Source organism: Diplotaxodon limnothrissa, linkage group LG4 (assembly GCF_057381915.1).
Source record: "Diplotaxodon limnothrissa isolate DT_005_m linkage group LG4, D_limnothrissa_male_GT1.1, whole genome shotgun sequence".
NCBI classification, from domain to species: Eukaryota; Metazoa; Chordata; class Actinopteri; order Cichliformes; family Cichlidae; genus Diplotaxodon; species Diplotaxodon limnothrissa.
In genome coordinates, this window is record NC_140599.1 from 21016191 (window position 1) to 21034953 (window position 18763).

General features: G+C 41.5%; 2 protein-coding genes across 2 annotated transcripts; both read left to right on the plus strand.

Annotated features, from left to right (window-relative positions):
- The first annotated feature begins 536 nt into the window (after window positions 1-536).
- LOC146633723 (uncharacterized) lies at window positions 537-4296 on the plus strand. Its single transcript, XM_085352454.1, has one exon. The coding sequence runs from the start codon at window positions 829-831 to the stop codon at window positions 1216-1218; it is 390 nt and encodes a 129-aa protein (XP_085208580.1). The 5' UTR covers window positions 537-828; the 3' UTR covers window positions 1219-4296.
- A 3258-nt stretch (window positions 4297-7554) lies between these two features.
- ccnf (cyclin F) lies at window positions 7555-17073 on the plus strand. The gene is made up of 17 exons (XM_085352455.1): window positions 7555-7567; window positions 8401-8555; window positions 8664-8770; window positions 8855-8922; window positions 9046-9242; window positions 9509-9562; window positions 9909-10013; window positions 10238-10315; window positions 10764-10918; window positions 11276-11440; window positions 11536-11659; window positions 11769-11949; window positions 12107-12194; window positions 15365-15464; window positions 15592-15725; window positions 16252-16430; window positions 16619-17073. Exons 1-17 carry the CDS (start codon window positions 7555-7557, stop codon window positions 17071-17073), a joined length of 2358 nt encoding a protein of 785 aa, XP_085208581.1.
- Window positions 17074-18763: the final 1690 nt, after the last annotated feature.

The following is an 18763-nucleotide window of genomic DNA, read 5'->3' on the forward strand; positions in this document are numbered from 1 at the left end:
GTGGAGGCTGCCTGTATTTTTTTATGAGTATTTCTGCCACGAGTCAATATTTTCATCATTGTATTTACATTAATAGAGGCCCCATATATATATATATATATGTATGTGTGTATATATATATATATATATATATATGAAGAGATGACACATCTGTAGCGATCTATATGGGGAATGTCCCTTTTCTTTTTTCAGTAAACATAGAGATCAATAAGGATTTCCCATTCGCGTCTAATTTCAAGTCAACACTAGGCTTCTGCGTTCCCATGGGGAACGTTTTATACTGCAGGAAAACAAAGATGCTGCATTTGAGAGGCAGTGATGGGAGCATGAAGAATAGAGAGAGCAGTTAACTCTCCTCCCCTCCCCCTTCCTGTGTTTCGTCAACCCCTGTTCTCCCTACTTCAGTGTTTGATGTCACCAATGAGCTAACGAATCGTAGCACTTGGACTTCCCAGTTTTTCCTCCCTAGCCCCTCCTCTTTCCTTAAGCCTTTATATATATATGCCCCCCTCACTACGTTCTGCAGAGTGTACAATGTGCTACTAGAGAGCCGGCAGACAGTGTACAGAGAAACAGCAAGAGAGGGAGGCAGAGAAGAGGAAAGTGTGAGTGGATTTCAGCTGATTTTAGAAGATTTCATCGGACATGTTCAAGCCATACCTGCTCAAGTCGTTTCTTTGGTCTCATACAGACCTCCTTCTCCTTCCTCTCCTTTTTTCCGCCTCCGTTTGTCTCGTTCTGTCTCTCCAGGCCAGAGCTACCTACAAGTAGGATCCCAGAAGCCAACGCTGCTGATCCTGTCAGGATACGCCAGCCCACACAGTCAGGATGGGCTGTACAACAGGCCATTTGGCTTGCCAACCACAGCCACAGACCAACTTGGGGCAGGAGGGTCAATCGCTAGAGACTGGTGGGGCCAAAGTGCCCGAGGTGCTCTCCTCTCTGGAGCGTCTATCTCAGGCTACTGGAGGAATGGAGAAGTCCTGGTACCGCTGCATCTTTCCATTTGGAATCATCTCTTTAGTTATCGGTGTAGCAGGAACAGGAGTGACCTACACTTATAATGACCTGCCTCAGACTAAAGTGGTGTCAGTTGTGCTACTCGTCATGGGTATTTTGCTGTTAATGATGGCAACTGCTTGTTGGACTGTCCACAAGAAGAAGAGAAGGAAAAAGAAAGAGGGGGGCTCATTCACGTCTGAGCAGTGTCCCCTGTGAGTGAACACAGGGGTATGATAGAGGAACATGCCTAGAGCTGGGAGCTCAAGGTTTGGCCAGAAATTCTTCACTTCACCTCCCAATGCAACGTCCCTCCATTCTCTGAAGTTACAAAGTTGAATTCAAATCATGTTGGAGATAGCTTGGGTCAAAAGGACAGATAAACATGACGCCGAAGATCTGTTTAGTCTGTGAGGTCTGCATCAGATTTTTTTGGATTGGCAATGAGAGATCACCAGTGCCTCACACGCTCTTTTATCATCAGACAGCAGGTGTCCGGTGTCAAAACAACCTCCGAGGAGATGTGCAAAATATGCATTGGACACTGCATGCATATTTACACACACTAACAGGCCTTTGATGACTTACGCACGAGCAGTTACAGCGGGAGCTCACACAGACACCTAACACGCTATGCAGAGCTGCTCCTGGAGTCAGTGCTGGCGTCACTAGGCACGTCAGTCACAGCATTCCTTGTATCAGGACAGGTGACTCTCCAAGAGGCCACAAACGGGCCAAAGACGGCAACCTGATACCCGGCCGAAAAAGCAACGCACCCACGTCAGCGGCCAACGTCATTCACTCGTCCTGTGACACTACAGCAATGTGTTGGGGGCTTTTTTTTGCGCAATGAGAGATTGGAACTTGAGTCCTGCTGGATCTTACTGGCATCTGTGTGGACGATCAGTTGGAGAGGGTAGAGGACCTGCTGGAGGAGTGCAAAGTGTTTGTGTGTGCTCAAATTAAGATCCAGGTCAACTGAGAGACTTTTGGAATTTGGTCCTCACAATGAAGGAAAAAGAGATTTGCACATATGGCCATGTCCATGGCAAACAAGAAAGCATTTTAAGTAAAGCGACATACCCTGAAAGGCCTTTTGTAGCTTCAGCTTCGCATTACAAAGGACTGGGGACCTAATTATGACTGACTTGATTGCCTTTCTTTTCAATAAGTGAGCATTTACACTCAGCCCTATGTCTTTGTGGGACACCTCAACTCCATACAAAGGAGTCCAGGATTATTGAAGGACACTGCCATAGGGGACATGCCACGGCAGGGACACTTTGACTGATCCTGCTCCCCTAGGGCCCCTCCCGTTTGGTGCCTTGAGCAACCACTCATGGAAAAAAGCTCTGCCACATTCCCCCACTCCAAGAGTTACCCCCCTTTGCTTTCTCTCTTTACCCAACAGGACTCTTCAAATCTGTTTCTCATTGTACACTGCCAGCTTCTGACTTAATCACACTCATTTTCCATTGTTGTATAGCCCAGGAGATGTGTGGACAGACTTATTATGCTCAAATTAAGACACACACTTACACGACAACCTCACAGTCCGCAGACATTCATGCAGTCTTTATCTATCTGTGCCAAAGGAATTGGTTGTTTTAATTTTTTCCCCCAGCTGTGGAAAAAATGTTGATTAAAAGTGAGTCGCAAAATCCTGTGTGAAAATAGGATACAAGGCTGTTCTCTAGTGAAAATTGAGTAATAGGTAGGCTCTAAGTGGCTCTGGGGTTTCCTTTTCCTTCACATTTTCTTTTAGGAAGAGTGAGTGAATGTAGCTGCGCTCAGCGCCACATCTGTGAATAGGTGCTTTCTCACAGGATGAGATAAACAATGGCATTTTACTCTGTCTTAATCATTCTCTTTTGTGTGACTGAATGTAACATGAGGTTCAAAACGTAACTCCCGCAGGGAGTAAGTGCAATGTATACAATGTATAGCAATTTCAGAGAAGACAATTTGTCTCCACGCGAAGGACTTTAGTGACACTTCTTTACCTTTGAGAGCTACTATAGATCACTGTTGCATTGATTGTCTCCACTGGTTTAGTCAAGCTTGCTAAGGAAAATGTGTCTGTATACCCAGGGGTAACAGTTAACATCGAATGCCAATCCCACCGAGGACCTTTTGAAGGCCAACTTGCCAAATTCAAGGCTGCATCTGTCATCCTGCCCAACCTCAGTACACTTGCAAAGAGTCGGCCCCTTTTCTTTTGACATGTTTTGTGGCTCAGTGTGCATTTAGATGTTGTCTTGCATGCTAATGAAGGAAGAGAAATATAGTTAGGAGGTAATGGAGAAAAACAAGGAACCTGGGAAGTCATTCCTTTCACTACATGTGGCAGTGAGTAGTTGCCCCAGCAGTTAGATTAGGATCAGCCATCCTGAACAAAGCAGTAATATTGTCGAGGAACATGATGCATTACTGGAATCCATGGCGAGAATTTAAATTGAATAGGAGAGGAATAAGTCTTCTCTGAACCTTAGATCAGTGTGTTTGCAAACACCGGCATACTGCAAGCATTTATAATTTTTTTTAAGGTAAATGTCAAATGAACAAAGCTCATAAAAGTATTTATAGGTGGGCCATTGTTTTAGTATCCTCTGATCAAGACAAGTTAAGATTTACATTACACGGGCTGTCTCGCTTTGCTATCAGATCCGTTCACCCGGATTAGGGTTTGCTCTAACAATGATGGGCATGAGTTGTGGACAGATGTGGTGGACCTGTCACAGATGTGGAAGAGAAGGATGTTTGGTGGCACAGAGAGGGAAAAAAAGATGGTTATTCGTCAGTTTACTGTGGGAAACAAAGGATGCCAAAAACAAGATAGGTAACGTGTATACGCTTATACTCTCGCCTCTGTATAGTCCACATTATATATGTAGTACACTTTGGCCGCATTGTTGTTCATTTTAAAGCTATATCGTGCCAGTATATTGACACTAAACAAACAAACAAAAACAAAAAAATGATGGAAGGTGACCAGAAATTGTTTCTTGTTTCTTGGAGATGTGAAGTGATTTCCCTTCTGCCTTCTGAAAGATTAAAGGGAAAACCTACCTCTCTCTGCTGCGGGGAAAAATGTCCCTCTCCCAGAAGACAGCCATGCTGTCAGCCTATGCTTTTTGTCACTCCAGCGAGTGACACAAAATACGTTGGTTTGTGTGCCCACTAATATTTGGTGCTGTATATACAATTATTTTTCTATTTGTACTGTATATTTCTACTCATATGTAAATTTGAATTGTTCATGTAAGCACTGTATTAAACAAATGTCACATAAGCACCTTTGTTTGTGATAGCCTAAAGGTAAAAAGAAAGAACCTTTATGCATTCATTGTATGTCTTTGTACTTGTTTGCTTTGGAAAATAATTTAGAATAGTGTGAATCGTCACACCATTCAACTCTGTCCTGGTCAATCTGGAAGAATCTCTGACAGGGCTAAAAATACAGAAGACAAGTGGAGAGTGGACAGTGGATACAAAGGAGAACAACATTGTTTTGGCTCTATTTCGAACAGTGTGAGCAATAATTACAACCGTCGCTCTGTTTTTTCACAAAACGCAAAACCTGTCTTCAGTTGACAGCCTTCGCTTGAAATTTCGATGCTGTATTTAGACGCGCTGTCATGTGTTGCCCTGCCAGCTAGGATGACTTGTTCAGATACCCGGGGATGAGGAATCTGGTTGTTAAGAAAACAGACTGGCCAACATCAATCAGAATAAATGACACCACCTACTGGCAGTAGAATAAAGTAGGCCAAGTACTCTCACTTGTTATTAAGTCACAGTTCTGCAGGAATTAATTTTATATTTCTGGGTATAAACATATTTCATCAAATTAAATTACAGCTGGTAAAGCGTGGGTGTGGAGGGAACAGTGCTTAGGTCTTGATAAAAGGGTGGGTAGGCCATTGAGGGGCAAAGTACAGACGAGGTGGAAGTGGTCAGCTGGATTGCTAGGGTCAGCACGGATTACAGGAAACCAGACGGAAACAAGTCGTCCGCCTCTTTTTATCCAGAACTTGGCCTCAAACCAAAACATTCAGCACTATTTGGCTCCTTATCAGACTTTGAATTATATAAAACTCAGTTTAATACATACAAAACAGAAAAAAGAAGCAAACAGCACAATTTGACACATTAAAGAGACATCTGGTGTCCCATGACTTTATTTATACTTTATTCTTTATACTTTATTATTATTATTATTATTCAAATTTCGGATCAACACCATCTGTTCAAAAGACAAATCTGGGTGTATTTAATTAGCCAGCGACTAAGGCTGGTTCCACATAATACCTTTGTAGCAGGAGGGAGTTACATTTCAGTTCATCTCCAGATATTATGGGAGCTGTTTTGGAGACAGTTGTAGATGAAATTACACATGCCTGGCCAGACGGTCAGATTAAATCACAAGCAAAATGACATTAAGCTGCAGTCTGTGTGTAGCTATTGCAACAGAAACAAATGTGACGAGAAGACATTGGGCTTAATCACTCAAAGACTTGAGAATACTTTAATAATCCAACAGTGACACAAACTAAATGCTGGTTCTTAGTTTTAGGTATTTCTGTATGGGCATCATCAACACTGGAAATTACAAACAGATAGTAGCAATCTTTTTCTCATCAATAAAGCTTGCAAATTAAGTCACTGAAATGTGAAGTCATCTCCCATTTACTTCCCATATATAAATAAACTTTTTTACTACCAATAAAAATGACAGATCTTGCAGTTTTCTGAGCACACTGAGCTTTAGCTTTAATTATTTTTGTTAAGGTTCAAAGCACCACTGGATCTCCTCTCCCTGGTTACTTTGTGTTTTACTGAGAAAACGGTTAAGATTACTCTGAGTTTCTATGGAAACTGCTGCATCTAGTTGTGGATGTTACAGCCCCTGCCCTCTCTGAGGTCACTCCGCTACAAGATAATTTGATCATCCTGCACCTCCAGTTTTAAATAGCCTAAGAATGAGCAAATGAGCAATTTAAACACTTGTAAGCTCATGATTATAGAAGAAGAATGCCTAGATGTGTTGTCTTAATGCTTTTGTGAATTACATAAAAGTTTCATGTAAACTTATTTAGGCATTTTCCTCTTTCTTTTTTTTTTAAAGGAACCTACTGAGTGGAAGAGGCAATGTTGAGCACTGGCTATTGTTAGTGATGATTAGATTGGATGAGCAGGTGATGTGTGGATCAATAGAGAGCCTGAAAGGAACACATGATTACTCTTGGGAGGTTACGCTGCTCCCTTAAGACCCTTTTCAGAAAGACAAGCAATGAAGAGATACTATTGAACTGAGACAGTATAGCAAATAACAGTGTGGACATAATAATCATAATTACAATCAGGGTGTCATCTAATTAAAGGCAGCTGCTTCAGAAGCTGAACCAGTCGCTAATTTCTTTTAGTTACATCTCTGTTTTAGCAAACAAATATAATCATATTACATATCATATTACAAACTCTCAGTCATTTTAAAACACACATTAAAGCCTGCTTATTCTTGCTGAGCAGGGTATTGCATTTTTTTTATTACAGTTGGTCTTATTTATGTCTATTGAGATTTATCTCATGATGTTTTATTGAGTTTATTGTGTATATTAGTGTATTTATTAGTGAGCTGGTTTAATGTTAATTATATAATATTTGGTCAACTGAGGTTGTTCTAAATGTCCTATAAAAATAAACTTTGATTTGACTTGGCATCTTCTGTCATTTCAAATATTTTACATATCAGGACGTAAAGAAACATCTAGCTTAATGTACACACACACACACACACACACACACACACACACACACACACACACACACACACATATATATATATATATATATATACAACAGAAGATGATTAAAAAGTTACAATGAAGTCCCATGGCTAACAATATGTTTGGGGGATGTCTTTTGACATCCTTCAAAGCTGACGCTACGCACCTGTCCCTTTAAACACCGTACCTTTAAAAAATATTCTCTATCCAACTACATTTCCCACAGTCCACTGTTTAAAGGTTGTTCGGTGGGCATGCTTCTAAATCGGGTCAGCCAATTATATACCTTCACTAACGAGCGCGTACTTCGAAATGTCGTTACGTTCTCCAATGAGCGTTTAATATGTTACAGTTTTATACCGTCTGACCAATCGTCGCGAGCGTTCTTCGCGCTGACCAATCAAATGGCTAAAATGTTAAATAAAGGCATCATCAGTGAGGACCAATCAGATTGAACGTATAGTTTAAACGGTGAGCGCGGGCGGTCCTAGAGAGCATCTTTTGGGGCGGGTCCAATAAGTGAGGACGCGTGCTTGGATTTGAATTCAGGCAATAGCTAACAACTTACGGAGACATTAGTCAACTATCACAGCAAAACAGACACAGGAAACAACACTGTAACACTGCCTATTTCGTTTTCTAGTAATTAGTGTGAGCATTTGAATGTGAGTAACATTAGCCAACATCGTCTCGTATATAAATCGCTACTCAAGAGTTGCATCTACAGTAAGACATCGCTGTTTGAGGAGTGATCCCTGTACTTGCAATGAAAGCAGGCGGTAAGTACTTTTTTCAACTTGTTCTTGCTAACACCGATATATGGAAATTACTATAATATGCAACAAGTGTTTGCGGTCTTACTTCAGAGCACTAAAGTTTGACACAGTTAGCATTGGTGATTAGCTGCTGCTCACCACAAACGTTAACTGGTATAGCCTCCGGGAAGTAATGGTAAATCATATTGGCAATATATCTATGCAGGTAAAACGTCTCTTCTTTTAACTTTGTGAGCATTTTGTGGTCATTGAAAAATAAATACTTAGCGTTAGACTAGTTCGAATTTGAAACCTAATTGAAACTCATCGTTACTACTGCCGTGGAACTTACAGGAGGGAAATTTGGGCGCTCATCGACTTTGACTTTCCTCCTTCAGCTGCTCAGTTCACCGCCGTTAGATTTTTAACATCTGCAGAAAAAAAACATTAGCTTTTTATGTGTTTTAATACTTTTAAGGTGATGATCTTTCCATTAATTTAAACATTTTCCCACTCACTCACAGAGAGTTTGAGTAGACCACCCGTAGATGCCTTACGTTAGTAGTTTTGAATGTGGAGCCATGCAACCTTCATCTTGGAGTGCATCACTGTATGTCTAAATCAACTTGACCTGCTTTCAATGAAAGGCAAATATTAGTTTGTCATTAATGTGAGAATTAGTTAGCCAATCTTGCACTTAGGTGTGGAATTTTAAGTGATTTGTGATTTTGATTGTGTACACTTAAAGCATTCCTCCCAGTGCTGTTGCTTGCAGGGTGAATATGGGAAAGATGCTCAAGTATTCAAAACATTTGATGTGTAATATATGCAGTTCCTCTTTGCTTTTTTTCTTTCAGTTGTCCACTGCCGTTGTTCAAAATGCTACTCGGTTCCAGCACGGAAGCGGGTACGTAAGCGATCTTCTGGGATCACCTTGCTGTCTCTTCCTGAGGAGGTTCTTCTCTGTGTGCTCCAGTATCTCTCTGCAGAGGATCTCCTGTCTATCCGAGCTGTGAGTAAAAGTGCACACTCTGACACAGCTAAACTCTTTATTACCTGAGATTTCTCCTCTGCTGGGGTTCTAATTATTTTTATTTATTTGTTTAAATGCCTGTTTCAGGTTCACTCTCAGCTGCGGGACATTGTTGACAACCACTCTAGTGTTTGGGCCAGGGTCAGTTTCAGAGACACGTGGCCATCCCCAAACACATTATGGCTTTTTGAAAGGTACATCACCTACTGTCAAAAGTGTACTTATATATATGTTGTTTGTCAATTTGAGTCTTTACTTTAAATTTTGTCTTCCTTTAGAGCTGCTGACAAAGGGAATTTTGAAGCTGCTGTGAAGCTTGGAATTGCATATTTATACAATGAAGGACGTAAGTTGTTGGTTGGTTCATGTCAGAGATTAAATGGGGAGTCATATATAAACACAGATAACAGAAAACCCTTTAAATAATTGAACTAATTGATTAAAAATGTGCATCCTCTCTCGCCTTCAGCATTGTTAAGTGACGAGGGCCGAGCAGATGTGTGTGGTCGAAAGGCTTCCCACTTCTTTAGCCTCGCAGAGAGCCTGCGCTCCCTCACAGCAGATCCCTTCATCTGGGTGTTCATCCGTCCACCGTGGTCGCCCACCGGCAGCTGCTGCAAGGCCGTGGTGTTTGATCACCTCAAGGCTGAGTGCGCTAACAACATGGTAGGCTCAGAGTTCCTGTTTGACCAGCTGGGGTGCAAATTTAATCTCCATTGATGTCTGATTTGGTCTTAAAGTATTAAGTTGGGGTTTCTCTTAAATCATTAATTCAGACAAAATATTACATAAAAATGTAATATTTGGAAGGCTGCCTGAACACCCTGTCCCTAAAGCTTGGCTTCTGTTCTTCTTAGTTGACTATGATTTACAGTGCCATACACTGCATGTGCAAAACTGTTTACCAATCTGCTTTTGTGATTTCTCTGCAGGAGAGGAGGGGTCCCCTGTTGCATTGTTTGGCCAAAGTTTTGCAGCTGTTTGAGGTGAGTGAGACTGTGGGGGGCTGTATCTCAATCCAGGTGTGGTTAGACCAGTTTCTATTACCCCCACCCCTTCACCAAAACCTAAAACTGAGCTGATGTCACAGGGGCTGTTGGACCAGTTGGTCATTAGCACCACAGATGGAATAAGTCCCTGTCATGCAGCTTCTGTTGTCTTACAGGCCTTGTTGTTTCTTCTTACTCACAGCTTCAGTATGCTTTGTTATTTACCAATGTGACAAAGCAGAACTATGTCACGAGCCTTCATATGTTGCAGAGACAGCATGCGGCAGACAGTTTACCTTTACTGCTATCATTAACCTTAAGGAACTGTGTTTCATTTGTCCAGGATGATGAGAAGCGTTCAGAAGCCATATCCATGCTGGAGGAGTCGTCACAGGCTGGCTGTCTACAGAGCTCATACCTGATGTGGCAGCACAGCCGTAAGGCAGCTGTGAGTCAGGTTCTCTCATTACCGTGTTTCGAGATTTACTCTCAGAAGCATGCGCCTTTGGTGAAGACAGCTGTTTGTTTGGGATTTATTTCTTATTTACACAGTCAGTCAAACATAACCAGCTAACATAGTAAATGCTTTACAGATTCTAGAAAGATTCTCACGTTGACTCCAATCATGAGCTTACGGTTTTGTTTTCGGTTTTTTTGGTGTATGTGTTTCAGATCGCAGATCCAGGAAGGTACCTGCAGTGTGTGCGAACCCTCAGGGACTATGCTGGGAAAGGATGTTGGGAGGCACAGGTGCGTGATTGAGGACAATTCACCAACTTTCAGTTGGTTTCTTGAGATCGGTTTTCTCTGTCAATCTGTAGCTTTGTTCTCTCTTTGTACTCCCCTGCGGTGATACAAAAAAGCAGCAAATGGCTTTTCTTTTGAAAGCCTTTCAGCTGTCATTTCTTGTTTTTTATTACCCGGGCCTACATTTCTCCAGAGTTGGAGTTGCTTATTGAAATGCTATCAACTAAAGTCAAGAGGGCTTGACAGATGTTGACGTTCTCTCTTTCTTTTTTTCTTTTTTTTTCACCCCACTGAATCACAAAAGTATGACTCAGCTAAATCCCAAGGTCTGTAATTATATCAGGAAACTAATACAGTACTAAACTTTGTTGTTGCCTTTCTAGCGTTACATAGCAGCAAGATGTCAAGCCTTCTTGTGTAATTATTTTAGTGCTTTGTCTTCTTCCCCTAGTTGTCCTTGGCCAAAGTGTGCAGCAGTGGCAATCCGCTGGGTTTGGAGTCGAAGGCCTGCTCGGATTTAGTCGCCCAGCTCTTCAGCTCCTGTAATCCAGCATCACGGCCCTCATCTCAGGAAATCTTGAAACAAGGAATCAAGGACAGCATGAGGTAGATCGAACAGAAGCAACGTCATGATTTTACTGTCTCTTGATGAATATCTCTAGTCCCTGTGATGACTCACTGCGTGCTGATTATCCTCCCCTTCTTTAATGACATTAGTAAAGGGATGACACACCCCCGCAATAAAAGTTACCACATCGACTTGAGGTAGATGTGACCGAGTCTGATGCCCTGAGTTAACTTGAATTGTTGTTACCAAGTTTTAGAAACGCCACTTTCTGCTTTCCAAAGCCACCCAGTTTATATTCTTAAAAGGTTTACGATATTGATTATTATTACATGGTTAAAACTTGGCACACTGCCCTGATGCACCTGATTTTAAATTTTTTGTCTGCTTGTCTCCAGGTACATCCTGGTGGACTGGCTTGTGGAGGTGACCACAATGAAGGACTTCACCAGCCAGACGCTGCATGTGACTGTAGGCTGCGTGGACCGTTATTTGACTTTGCGGTCTGTCCCCAAAGCTCGTCTTCAGTTATTAGGAATCGCCTGCATGGTCATCTGCACAAGGTAAGGATGCACACATACCATGGTTTTTGTTCGTTTCTGAATTATTTATTTATCTAAAAGGCAAATGTTTTGTAACTTTTTTTTTTCCTTTTCAGATACATCAGCAAAGAAATCCTGACCATACGTGAAGCAGTTTGGTTGACAGACAACACCTACAAATATGAGGACCTGGTTCGAATGATGGGAGAGGTCATCTCTGTGCTGGAGGGAAACATCAGGGTGAATACAACAAGCATCGTTTGTTTAGTGTATTGTTTAGTATTTGGTGCCAGTGAAGTATTTCCCGACCTTCTTTAATGCAAAGACTAATGCTTATGCTTTCTTGCAGAGCCCCACACTGCTGGACTACGGCGAGGTCCTGTTCTCTCTGCTCCCTCTGGAGAGGCGAACCACTCACCTATTTAGCTACATCTGCGAGCTGTCCCTGCTTTACTCTGCTCTAGCCACACCGCCACCTGCTAAACTGGCCTGTGCCGCACTGCTGCTCACACGGGCATTACATCACTATGGTAAACACACTCGCTCATACACACTCGTACAACGTTCCAGCCTTTTAACAACAGGCTGTAACTCAAGAGTCTTTTCAAACAAGCAGAATGTACAGGTTTAGTTTCGTGTTAAGTTTACCTTCATCTTAAATTATGTCTGTGTTCTTCCTCTCTGCAGCTCCTCTTTGGCCCACCTTGTTGGCAGATTACACAGGCTTTTCCAAGCAAGACATTGTTCCCCTTTCAGTGCTGCTCTATGTCAAATGGTACGTTTCTGCGTGTGTGTGTGTGTGTGTGTGTGTGTGTGTGTGTGCGCGCGCGCGCGCGTGTGTGTACGCAAAACTAAACTCCCTCACATCACGCCATGTTAGATTCACAGAGTGTGACATCAAATGACATCAGAGCAGCCGTGACTTGCACATCTTAAATGCTTCAGATCATAAGCTGCAAGTGTAATAAGAAATATAAAATGGGCATATCTATTTTGTGCTGTTTGCTTTACCCTACTGTATTTGATTAGTGGTTACTTAGCGCAGATCCTACTAAACCCTGGGTTATACTTGGTTACGGACACGGACAACTGGAGACCCAACATGAGAGTTATCATTCCTGTTATACTTCTTTGAAGCCTTGGACCCTCCACATTCCAGGAACCCAAGAGAACTCGTGCACATTGAAATTATAAAACCAGATTAAGTCTTAGCATTATCTAGTATCCATGTAATTGGAACTACAGATGTAACTGCATAAACTTTACTGGTTCACCCCACCGACACAGGAGCAATCTGCTTAAAGCCTTGATTATACTTTGCACGTCTGAGTCAGCTCGGTCTTTGCATTACAGAGACTTAGCAGTACAATGCACTTAACCCCATGTGTACCAGAGTAGGTGGACAAAGTAGTACAACAGGAATGATTACTTAGCCATCGTGTCTCCAGCTCAATAAACAATAAAAAAACATGGACGTAGCTTCCACGTCAGAAAAATGAAACCAATGTAGAAATGCCTTAAACTTGCATTCTGCTTGAAGGCCACCAGATGGTGATAGCTGAAGTTGCAGAAAGACTTTCGATCCAATAGAAGTCTAGAAAAACAGCTTTCTGATTTGACCTCTGTAAACAAGTCTGATGGACTCAGTCATACATTTTGGGATAATATTAAATTAAAAAAAAGGAAGTTTTTTTTGTGTAAATCTTGGTCATACCATCTTTCATAATCGAGGATTATTTATGGCGTGAAACTGTACACTCATTGGCTAATGAGGTTTCAACAACAAGTCATCAGCCAATAGATGCACAGTTTATGCTTCACAGACAGTTTATACTCACCTTTGGGCTTCAAAACGGGACTTCGGAAATCAACGAGTAACATCACAATATCTATGTTCATGTTATATACTGTCTATGCGCCACCTGTCTGCATAGACAGCATAATCATGGTTTTAGTATGCAGAAATTGCTAAAATTCCAAAAATTGTGCACTTAAAATGTAAATAAACAGAATGCAATTATTTTCAAATCAAATAAACCCATATTTTATTCAGAATAGATCACAGAAAAGAGGGAGCGTAATTTTAATGGAAATATTAGCTCATTTTGAATTTGGCAGCAACGTGGCGCAAAAAAGTTTGGATGTAGGGCAACAAACGGCTTGGAGATTAAAGTAGTACTTAAAAGAAACATTTTACAATTAAATATGCTAATTGGCATCTGGACAGTAATATGACTGGGTTTGAGAAGGGGGGGTCTTTGAGAGACAGTTTCTCATGAGTAAAGATGAGCAGAGGTTCATCAGTTTAACATTGTGGAGACTTCAAAAATATCTCACCATGTACATCATAATCCATATAATCATCCAATATCAAAACATCCTGAGAATCTGGAGAAATCTCTGTGCACACGGGATCTTTCTTCTTTATTTTCTTCCTTCTTTTTTTTTTTTTTTAAATGGCTTTGAGGTTTTCACATCATTGCATTTAGGAATGAATGCATTTCTAAATGCATCATACTCTTACTCGCAAAAAACTGAAGCACAAATTTCTTGCTTGGCCTGTTTTTAAATAGTGAGCCATATTCTTAGTCAGTTAGTTCTATTAAAATGCTCTTTTTGGAGCACAGTCCAGAAGTCCAGTTAATAGATGCAGTTTGTGGAGGTGAAGCCTAGTATAACAAATGCTGCTGCTATGCCTCAAACTCCAGCATGGAGGATGGGTTTGTTTGTTTTTTTCTTTCTTTTGTTTTTTTTCTTTAATAAATCGCCCCACAGTAGGGTTGTGATGAAGGAAGAAACTATCCATAGAGGCCATAACAGTTTGTAGCGGGCAGTAAATCTGCTTTTAAACTTTAAAATGTGATATTTTAACAAGAGCAGCCTGTGGGAAATGACTTGTTTTTTGGAGTCATACTTAAGTGGCAATTAGAAGGATTGCAGTTTTTGGCACTTCTTTATTGGCTTGACTTTTCAGCCCTGGAGGCTGCGTCTTGCTTGTAGCTTGTTGTTAATTACAGGTTGTTCGGCTGAGGGACTTATAACTCTTTATGTACTTAAGAAATTGTTATGGTAAAGCAAGAAGCAACGCTAAGTCAAGAAAAACGGGGGGGGAATCAGCATTGGCAAAGTAAGGAGTGGGCTAATGGGCTGACTGAAAGCAGATGACAAAAACTTCCTGTTTTGTCTTTGGGTTATTCTTTATCAATGCGTTTGTTTTTTTTTTTTTTGTTGTTTTTTTTGTTTCCCAGCTGTCACTTATGATAATTGGTGGTTTCGTTGTTACAGTTCGTCCATGTTCGGAGAAAAGAGATTTACCTGCATTCACCTAAACCCTGCTCAAACGTGATTGGTCGATGGAACTCCAAAACTACAAGCAGACTGTAAAATTGCTATTGACGTGCTCCCATGGCCAATAATCTCACCAGTTTCTCTCCTATTATTGGATCTCACAAATTAATAAAGCAAATGCCTGTTCAGCTGTTTATTTACAGCTCAGCAGCTTTACAGAACCTACATTGGAGAAGATGAGCCAAAAATGTATTTCCCTGTTGCCTCACTGTGCTTTCCTCGATTGGAAGATAACAAGAATTGATTGATGACTCTGGCCAAAGAAAGTGATTGGCCGTGAGGGTTTTAAAGCAAAACCAAAGTGGAGAGAGTGCCAGAGTCTTATAGACAGAGGGAAGCATTTGGACTATTTGTGTGTGTGTGGGTGGGTGGGTGGGTGGGTGGGTGACCAGTGAATCAGCAACTGAGTCACAGAAACGTGCCTCGGGGTGAGTCTCTTTGATAGGTGAGCATCGTATCAACAAACTGTAATTCGCAAATGGACAAGTAACAAGATTTGTCCCCAAGAGATGATTGAAGTGTTGCTGCAAGTAAACTGGATCATACTCAGGTCTTGTTTTTTTCCCCCTCTGCTTCCCCCTCCCTGTCTGTCTTCAGTTTCAGTCAAGATGTTCCCAAAGATTACAGGCACGTCTCTCTCACTGGTGTCAAGCAACGGTTTGAAGACGAGGCCTACCACCACATCAGTAAAGATAAGGTACTGCGCTAGTATTATTATTATTAATTGTCTTAATTTTATAAAAAAGGGTTAGGCATGGTTAAGGCATATCTTGCCGTGGTTTTTCTGAATGAAATTTTTTCCTCCCCTTCATGGTTTCAACAAGGTGATGGATTTTAAAGAGCTCTGCCAGATCCTGGAGATTCCTGAGGTGGTGCCTCAGATGGAGCCTCCCAGTCCCACTGGTCAGCCAGCGGACATCCATACCTTCCTGGCCTCTCCATCAAGCGATAGCAAGAAGTAAGCAGGGTCTGAATGTGTAGAGACACATCATTAGCTCACATAATTGTGAGTAATGTGGCATTTATTTTCTCTTTCTATGACTGTGAAAATCGGTATTAATTGGCCACTCAGTAAAAACATTTGCTGCGCAATGTACCCTGTGCGAGCAATCAAATGATTTTAGATAAGTGTACTGACTACATCAGCAAAGACCAGGGAACAGTTCCTATTAAAGCTCCAGTGTGTAACATGATGTGGCATGTGTAGCACCCAGTTTTGCATCATGTGCAGGATGTATATAGAAAATCAATACAAGCTTAGTAGAGTGCTGGTGTGATGGGATTTAGGACATGCGGAGAATTGAGACACACCCCGCCTCTTTCCTTGCTCATTTAGCAGCTCTTATCGTGGCTGAGTCACCTGTGTGCTGTGGCGAACTGACTCGTGAAGCATCTTGACCAGAAGGTGTTTGTTTTTGTGCCATCTGCGAGAAGTTCCCGTGACTCACAGCAACCCCTCTGCTTGTCCCACTGTTTTTCCGAAGGAGACGCGATGACAGCATGCAGGCGCACCGAGGCAGCTTTGTGGCCACGCCCACTGCAGAACTATCAAATCAGGAGGAGAAGCTGCTGGGCGACATCCTGGATTGGAGCCTGGACACTTCCTGCTCGGGTTATGAGGGGGACAGGGAGGAAGAAAGCGAGGGAGAGAGAGAGGATGACTGTGAGTATGAGGGAGGGGTAGGGCACGCTTAATGCAGTGCTGATTACCAGCAGGCTCAAATTCTTTAATGCATTTAAATGAGCTAAACTATATGAACAGGAGAATAATGCCTGAGTTCATCTTGAGTAAGACATAATTTAAATGGAGATGACTAAGCAGCACTTTCTTTTCTTTTTTCCCCCCAATAGGTTCCATGATATCCATCAAGCTGGATCCGCTTACTGATGCAGGCGAAAGGGGGGAGCACTGCCGAGCTCTATCCAGCGATGAGGACAGCTTCTGTGAAGCAAGGAGGGAGGTGAACAAGGATTCCCAAGGCCAAGAGCCCGTTTCCCTCTCTAAAGACCTTCACAGTTCAGGATATTCCTCAGTCCAGAGTGTAAGCCCCTCATCTACATGCTCCTCCTCCTCCTACTCATCGTCTCTCAGGGCTTGCACATTCAAGACCTTTACCACTTCTCTGGGTGCTGCTTCTTCCAATGCCCAGCCAGGCTTCCGCCTCTTAGTTCCCATGCAGAGGCCTCGGGGCACATCTAGCAAACAAGTAAAAAGGAAGAACACAGCGGCTCACAGTGGATGCGAGGTGGAGAGAGAAGAGGAGGAAGAAGAGTATTCTGCCAGTGCAGGGTTTCTGAGCCTATAGACCATGGTTATTTTGATGGCCTCAGACTTTTCACACTTTAAGAAAACACACACACACACACACACACACACACACACACACACACACACACACACACAAAAAAAAAAAAAAAATTCCAGCACTTTTCAATATTGCAGGCTGACTCATGTCAGTCTGCACTGGTCTGTCAATCACCACAAGATCTAGAGACTTGGCTCAAGGAGAAGTAAGGGAAAGACGAACGTCTGTATATGAATAGAATAGAAACATGCCTTCTATTGTGTTACATTTCATTTACATGTTTACAGGCTTGCAGCAATTAAATACCTCCAGTAAAGAGACTCACACTCAGCTCTGATACCACTGGAAAATAACTTGCCTTTCCTCAGGACCCTGGTACAATGGTTGCCATTTCAGCTATTTTTACAGTCTCCTACAACGACCTATCTCAGATCACGCTGGATAGTTGTAAAAAGTGAAACCTCATGGATATGTTTTGTTTTTTGGGGGGGTGTATTGTTTTGGTTGCTGATATGCACTGTCTGTACAAGAAGTAAGCTTGTATTTTGGTGAATTTCATACATAGGTGACCACTGTCATCTACTTAATGGATCGTCAATGATTGTTTGCCTTCACGTTCACTTTTGTTCTTTGCCAAAGGTACTGTGGTGGTGTCTGTTTTACTCGTTTCAGGGGCATCTACCTTCAGAGAAGCAGAGCTGTGAAATGACTCATTTGGTGAACTGCATCCTCTGTAGTCTTGTAACTATACACCAGTTGTGCTGTGTATAAATTTTTATTCTGTTTTAATGTTTTGATCAGTGTTAAGACCTGTAACACACTAATCACATCAGGTGGTAAATGTTGGGTTTTTCATACACTATACATTTGTGAAGTTTTGCCAATGACCAAGAACCACCAGCCGAACAACTATTGTGCAAATGTTTGGTGTTGTGTGGTTGTAACTTATTTTTGCGCAGACCTGACACAGCACCCAGCGCAACACAGAACTCTAAGATGATGTGAAAAAGTGCTTTACTCACTTTTCTTTCTTTCTCCATCTGTATAAGGTCTAGCACTTTAATTATCACAGAAGGGAGGGTGGTTCAATCAATGTAACAACTTTCCACGCTTGAACAATCAGTACTAAAGTGGTTTTTAATGCATTAGTGTTTCTGTCGTTGACGCAAATGGAAGTTGTTTTTTTTTGTTGTTGTTTTTTTTACACTAAACAAGTTTTTGTTTTTTGTCTTTTCTTTCTGGGGTTTTCACTGAATTTCATCCCACATTCAGGAGGACCAGTACATGATGTTGAAAGGATTGTGACTGACTGTAAATGCATTTTAAACTGTTACTTCAGACTGGTTATAGCCTGTGTTGTTTTTTTGTTGGTTTTTTTTAAATGTACATAGTGTTTTTATGTATAAATGAGAAAAAAGAACAAAGAAAATGCCACTACTTGAAATTTTATTTGCTTCATTCCAAAAAAGGCAGTTTTCTTTGTGAAATTGTTTTTAGTGTGTTCTCAGTAGACATTTGATGTGAATATGTACTACTTTTTTTTTTTTTTTTTACTATTTTTTTTTTTTTTCGTTTTTCAAATAAATCAAGACATCATGGCGCGTCTAAGTGTCACCTTTGAAGCACTGCACATTTGCACAGTAAAATCTTATTTCACATTATCTAGATCTGGGTTGGTTCTGCATTCTTT

What these genes read in the sequence shown, in the direction of transcription:
- ccnf (XM_085352455.1), top strand. An exon ending in ACATTATGGCTTTTTGAAAG is followed by an intron (nt 8,771 to 8,854) that starts GTACATCACCTA and finishes GTCTTCCTTTAG; the next exon opens with AGCTGCTGACAAAGGGAATT. An exon ending in AAGGATGTTGGGAGGCACAG is followed by an intron (nt 10,316 to 10,763) that starts GTGCGTGATTGA and finishes TTCTTCCCCTAG; the next exon opens with TTGTCCTTGGCCAAAGTGTG.
- LOC146633723 (XM_085352454.1), top strand. Translation starts at nt 829, where the DNA reads ATGGGCTGTACAACAGGCCATTTGGCTTGCCAACCACAGCCACAGACC.